The following is a 7,036-nucleotide window of genomic DNA, read 5'->3' on the forward strand; positions in this document are numbered from 1 at the left end:
GCATATGTATACTGAGCATATTCAGTAGACACTGCACTGGGGGTGTATAAAATGGGCTGTATTCAATTTGGATTCGGCTCAAATCAGGGGCAGTGATTCAATTAGTTGATTTGGATCACTGTCCTGATTCAATTTGGCTGAATCCGCATATGAATATTCGATGCTGATTCAGAGAATCAGCAGTTCAGCCATAAACACAGCTTTAAATGTTTTTTTCTACATATCTCAAGGTACCAGTCACAGCTCGTGAACACTGCAATGGTGGGGCAGAAGGAGCATTGGGGGGGGCGGGCCGTGTGCTTGACAGCAAACTCAGAAGTGGACCGGAAGTACTTCTGGGTCCGCTGGGGAAAGCACAAGGGGCCCCCCTGCACCCCCTCTGGCTCAGTGATTGGCCGTGGGGAGACCCTAGGTACCCCCCAGACCCAGGAGGCACCAGTCGCCAAGCTGGGGAAGAGTACAGGGGAGCTTCCAGCAGAACCAGAAATGGACTGGAAGTTCTTCTGGTCCACTTATGAGTCTGCTGCTGAATGTGCTGGGGAGCCCCCCGCGCTCCTGTGGGACACTCCATTTGCCCCAGCATCACAGCATTCACATACCTTGAGGTATGTAGAAAACACATTTAAAACTGTGTCTGTGTCCGAATCGCCGAATCTCAGAGACATTAAAGGATCTCCTGATTCGATTCAGATTTGGAGATTTGGCCACCAAATCGGACAGAATCTCCACCAAAGCTTCGTACAGCCCTATTGTGCATTGGCCAAGCAGTTATAGGGCTACATATACTGGCTTAAGCACTGGAAAAACAGGCGTAGGAAGGCCCTCCCGTGGTATCCACAATATTGGCTATTTTGCAGTGTACAAATGTAGATTTTCTGGGGTAGACAAAGTTCTTTGGGTAACTCTGATCTCTCTTATCATTATTAAATCAACTCCAATTCTTCTTTGCAAGCTTTCAGTTTTTGACAAAAAAATTGAAAACCTTTTTCATAAAAACTTGTATCTGTTTTCACATGCTGCACTTCCCAAAATATTTCCTCAAGTGAGATATCAAACTCCAAATGCAAGAAAACCAAGTATTTTCTATTACTTTGCAAGAAAGACTTTATGAAGTCTGAGGTAGTAGATGAGGGGTGTATGTTTCCTGTTGTTCATTTAGATTATTGTGTCTTCCAAAGCTGGTTGGCTGATCTATGGTACTTTACTAAAACAGCACACTTAACTTTCTTCATCTGCTTGGCACCCTATGTAGTCCTACTGATTCTGAAAAAAAAAACACAAAAATTGTCTTAGTCTGTTTGAAGCATGTCAGTGGGTACATTCAGTACCTACAGATGTTTTTCAAGGGTATAGGGTCTAAGCCTGCTCCCACTGATCAGAACACTGGTGACAAAAAAGACGTTGGAATATCATCATTATGATCATGCACACATTTTACTTTCAGTCTAAGATGATAAAATCCAAGAGTGAGTGGCCCAGTAATAAGTAGATATGGCAATGACAGGGCACTTTCTAACTGAGTGACTGGAAATCAGTCTAAAACTTCAAAATAGCTATAGGTTACTTAAGATGTACAAGATGTACTTAAGATTGTACATTTGTACAATCTATGATAAATAAAGGGAACCCTTTTAAGAATTCCTTCCTTTGAACAACTGTTAACAGCATTTTTGATTTCATGAATCATAAATACTGTGTTTTCCATTCTGATAACTTTATTAATATGGGCTTTCCTAATTTTGTGTATGTGCCCTGATTAGGTTTGAAAGGAGGTGCTGGAGGACCTGATGGACAAGGTGGCACCTTTCGGTACTCCTTCCATGGTGACCCACATGCTACGTTTGCAGCGTTTTTTGGTGGTACAAATCCTTTTGAGATTTTCTTTGGTAGAAGAATGCCTGGTGGAAGAGACACTGAAGACATGGAAGTGGATGGTGATCCATTTGGATCCTTCACCAGTTTTAGCATGAATGGATTTCCAAGAGAAAGGAATACAGTTGGTAGCCAACTCCGTCGCAAACAAGATCCTCCTGTTATCCATGAACTTAAAGTATCACTGGAAGAGATATATCATGGGTGCACCAAAAGAATGAGGATTTCCCGAAAAAGGCTTAACCCAGATGGCAGAAGTGTCCGAACAGAGGACAAAATTCTCACTATAGAGATCAAGAGAGGGTGGAAAGAAGGTACTAAAATCACTTTCCCAAAAGAAGGTGATGAAACACCCAGCACAATCCCAGCTGACATTGTTTTTGTCATTAAAGATAAACCTCACTCGCACTTCAAGAGGGATGGGTCAAATATTATCTACCCTGTTAAGATCAGCTTACGAGAGGTAAGTTTTCGTTTGAAATGTAAAAACAAATTGCCTTGGCATAGTACTGTGGCTATGCTGTTGAGGACAAAGTATTATAGGCTAGTGGTGCAATTCTATAACTAATACAGTCAAAGTCAAATTAAAACTATAGGTCATTATGGCATGCCAGAATCACTAGCTACTTTGCTGGAAAGTAAGGAGGAGGGGGAAGTATAGCAGCACTTTTCTTTATTTCCTAACTTCCTTTGGTACTTATTGCAAATTAGGATGAAGTAGCAACAAATGTTGCCAAAAGAAGTATTTGGATGTAACATGGTATCCCTGCTTCTCTAGCATGAAGAGAAGGAGGCATCTGTAATTCACTCTAAAACATTTTTCACAGCTTGCCATTGGAGTTAAATTTAGCAAAATTTGTTAAATGTCTTTCTTTTCATGTCATGCATTATTTCATTGTGCTTTTACAATGCACAAAGAGATTTCATGAGGATAAATCATTATGAACAGGTGCTGAAAAGGTATATATGACAACAAAACTGTTATACTTTAAATATTATGGTTTGTTTGTGTATTTTTATGCAATACCAAAAAGAAATAAATGTTTGCTATCAAAAGTAAAGGTAAGGAAAGCTCTTAAAGGTATTTTGTCAGGATATTTCTTTTCTTAATAGATACTGGTCTGTATTAAAATAATTATAGTGTAAAGTAAGAACATATGCGTTTATTCTGAATATTATTACAGTTTGCTCATATTCTGGGTTCCCAGCACAAGGCCTCATTTTGAGAAATGAACACCTAATATAAGGAAAAGCCAGTTTTTAATATGAGTATGAGAAATGTGGTTGCTTTATAAATAAGAATGTATACAACTTGGCCACTGAGTCCAAAATAATATTTTGTTAGCCAAATTACATACACAGAATCATGTGAGTCATAAAAAGCAAAGCCTTGGGCCAAAAGTTATGATGATTAATGGTAGGGACCAAGGGTAAAATGGAGTAATGTGGGATGTATATTGTTAATGTATAGTGTGGGGATGCAGTTAGGAAGGCCAACCGCACCTTGTCATGCATCCACAGATGCATCTCAGGCAGGTCCAAGGAGGTGATACTCCCCCTCTATGCGGCACTGGTCAGGCCGCAGCTGGAGTACTGCGTCCAGTTCTGAGTGCCGCACTTCAAGAGGGATGTGGACAACATGGAGAGGGTCCAAAGGAGGGCCACAGCAGGGGGCAGCAGGGCAGGCCCTACGAGGAGAGGCTACGGAACCTGAACCTGTTCAGTCTCCACAAGAGAAGGCTGAGGGGGGATTTAGTGGCCTGTTACAAACTAGTCAGAGGGGATCAGCAGGCATTCGGGAAGCCCCTGTTCCCCTGAGCACTACCAGGAGTGACTAGAAATAACAGTCACAAGCGGGCAGAGGGTAGATTTAGGCTAGATATCAGGAGGCGCTACTTCACTGTCAGGGCAGCTAGGATCAGGAACCAACTTCCAAGAGAAGTGGTGCTGGCTTCTATCCTAGGGGTCTTTAAGAGGAGGCTAGATGTACACCTTGCTGGGGTCGTTTGACCCCAGTACTCTTTCCTGCCATGGCAGGGGGTTGGACTCCATGATCTGCTCAGGTCCCTTCCAACCCTAGAAACTATGAAACAGCAGTGTTTCTTTAGTAGGCTTATTTTTTTTATTTTTTTGCCCAAAGAATTATGTCTTGATTTGTACCAGGAACGTGAATCCGCGGCTTTATTTTAGTCCTTGCATTGAAAAGGAGACGGTCAAGTTGTATAAGCCCTGGTAAACACAGTGTTAATATTGAGCACTGTTCCTATAATAAAAAAGGTTGAGCAAACAAGGGTGTTGCAGGAGTCTTAAAATAAATATGTACTCTATGTAACTTGAGCAAGACTCTGAATTTCAAACAAAAGCTGAGATGCTTGTCATCAAGTAGAGATTCATGAACAAAATAGAGTATACAGTATGTTCATTCTGCCTGTACCCCCTCCCTGTATTATCTAATATTGTTTAGGGTGTTGGGAATAAACAATATGGAAGTCATGGAAGCAGGAGCTACGCTAACAATATTTTCACAACATTGATAACTATCTTGATATTAAGGACACATCAGAAATGAAATTATCCATGCCTTTTAAAGGGAGAAATGTAGCTATTGCTTTTCATTTGTGTCACTTGTCCTTTCAGTGATGCTCAGTGCAGAATATTTTATGTATTCACAGTATCAAATTTGACTCCATCTTAATGTCACAATTCAGTTTTTTTTCAAAATATTACTATTTTTCTTTTTTAGGCTTTATGTGGCAGTTCAATTAATGTTCCAACAATAGAAGGCAGAACCATACCTATGACAATAAATGAAGTTGTAAAGCCTGGTATGAGAAGGCGAATTATAGGATATGGATTACCATTTCCCAAAAATCCTGATCAGCGTGGTGACTTAATTATAGAATTTGAAGTTCTTTTTCCAGATAACATATCTGCAGCATCAAAAGAAGTACTCAGGAGAAATCTCCCTGTTTCATAAAGGAAAGGACTGTGAACACTGTTTATTCAGGACACTGAAAATATAGAAGACTGGCAAGTTCATGCTGTAAAAGTGCAATCTGTAATAATTTGTGGCATATTCATTTTCTTTTGTGGGATGGGGGGAGGGAGCACTGTAATGCTGCATGAGAAGACCTGGATTAAATAAATACAGGTCATGTAAGTGACTCCTGCAGTAAAACTTCCAGGGAAAACCACTCACTGCATTTTATTTAGATCTTCCTAATCATAAAGTTTTGCCAGTATTTTGCTAATGTAAAATGTAACCATTTTGCAAAGTCAGTGCATATATTTCTCATTAAGTACTTGGGTGCTCAAGTACTTTACTTCATGTATTTCTAGAATAGCTACATGACTTGACCCAGTAATGCTGGAAATCAGAATTCACAGTAAAAACGCACATAATATGCACCAATGTTTAAAAAGAAGGTAAAACATAAGACACCATTAGATATGCAGATGCGCATGCTACCTTCCACTACATAAAACGGAGACTTTGAAAATCCGCTTGAAGCTCCCAAACATTCTTGCTGCCACAGCCAGATTTTTGGGAATGCCCAACAGGATTAAGGGAGGGCACATGGCTTGAGAAAGAAGTAGAGGTTCAGCCATTTTCTGGGATGTTCCTGTTGGGTCCAGGCAGATTTTTCAGTCCACTCAGGAGTTCTTACTATACAGCACTAGGGCTCTCTGCAGATGAATCTGAAACCAGGAATCAGTAGAGATGGCATGATAATTTGGCTATAAAGGAAGCCATGTGCTCACTGTAGAGAGAGATGTTGAAGAACATAAAGGCAATTGGCCAAAATAGCATGCCAAGATCATGCAGATCTTGACATCTAGGTTTCAAGGGATGAACCCTTCACCAGTCATAGAAAAAGAGACAATACAAGAGACTCAGCTCCAAGCTGAACATTTTTGAGGAAACTTGGTGCCTGATCCAAAGCTTATTTAAACCAATGGAAGTCTTTTCACAACTTCAGAGAGATTGGATCATCTATTGTGCATAGAAATACAAGTTTCTAGCCCCTTGGCTTAAAAAAATATGGAAGCGAAGCAGAAAGCCCTCAGTTATTAAGTCTAGTTTTATAACACTGCAATAGGGCTGGTTCCCTTGGTAGTAACATGGATTTAGTGATAATATTGCCTGTTTTCATTATTTTAAATCTAAAAATGTGCTATAGTGCTTTAACACTATTCTTTAGGGAAGAGTTCTTTTTCTTTATAAGAAGAAAATATTATTTTCTATCATTCTTTTACCTGTGGAAATTTACTAGTTGCCTGCTCTTCTGGGTAACTGTAAGATATAAAAGGGTGTTTAACATCTTCGTATGAAAGATTTTCTGTAGAAAGTGGACTATATGTGAGTTGGGATTAATTTAGTTGTAACACCTTGTAATGAGAACTAGTTCAGAAAGAATTCCAGTGACATACTTCTAGAAATCCCCTGTGCTTGAGTCAATTCTCCAAATGCAGATTCTCTTTCAAACAGTGTTTACGCCATAAATAGAATAAGTCATATTCATGTGCAGTCCTAAACGAACACAGAACCAGAACAGTAGCTGGAGTGGTACCACAAAGGGGAAAAAGTTGCTGCTTAATGCTTACGCATATTGTTAATGTTATATATTGTGTTTATGCGTTTAAAAGACTCCCTGTTTCAGTATGTTCTGTATTGCATTTCTAATATGTTTTTTAATTAAAAAAAATGTAAACTTTTTAACTTCCTTTTTTGTCTGTTTGTTTATTTGCTATTATAATGTGTGTAATATGGAGAGCAAATAAGGGTGAATACTTGGAAGTCTTGGTTACTTGTAAAAGTAATTGCAGTATTTTGAGCAACGGGGAATGTTTAATATTAATTTACTTAAGAGTAGCAAAGCTAAATTAAGATTATTATATAGTACAGTGTGGGCTACTACTGGCACAAACCAAATGATCTTATTTATCTTTTCTGAATATGGAGTTAGACTTTCAAGTAGTAAGAAAAACTAACAATCTTTTCTTGAAGTGAAGCAGGAATGCTTTCTCATGCAGTCAGACAAAATATTTGATGAAGCCAATAGTTTAGCAGGATCAAAAAGAAATTGGAAAGCCTTCCCACTACTAATGCAAATTTTAAACATGCATAAAGGCCACAGTTCAGAACATACTTAGGTGTCTAACT

At 39.1% G+C, this 7,036-nt stretch overlaps 1 protein-coding gene across 3 annotated transcripts in view; it reads left to right on the forward strand.

The window, feature by feature from the left end:
• Positions 1-6,592, forward strand: part of DNAJB4 (DnaJ heat shock protein family (Hsp40) member B4) — a 39,351-nt gene extending 32,759 nt beyond the window's left edge. For all 3 annotated transcript variants that reach the window (XM_019501498.1, XM_019501497.1, XM_019501499.1), the window contains 2 exons: positions 1,761-2,335; positions 4,616-6,592. In XM_019501498.1, the coding sequence (XP_019357043.1) occupies positions 1,761-2,335; positions 4,616-4,849 (809 nt within the window). In that variant the 3' untranslated portion in view covers positions 4,850-6,592. The remainder of the gene's footprint in view (positions 1-1,760; positions 2,336-4,615) is intronic.
• The last annotated feature ends 444 nt before the right edge of the window (positions 6,593-7,036 follow it).

This window comes from Gavialis gangeticus, unplaced genomic scaffold, assembly GCF_001723915.1.
Source record: "Gavialis gangeticus isolate Ggan-Ray unplaced genomic scaffold, GavGan_comp1, whole genome shotgun sequence".
Classification (NCBI taxonomy): domain Eukaryota; kingdom Metazoa; phylum Chordata; order Crocodylia; family Gavialidae; genus Gavialis; species Gavialis gangeticus.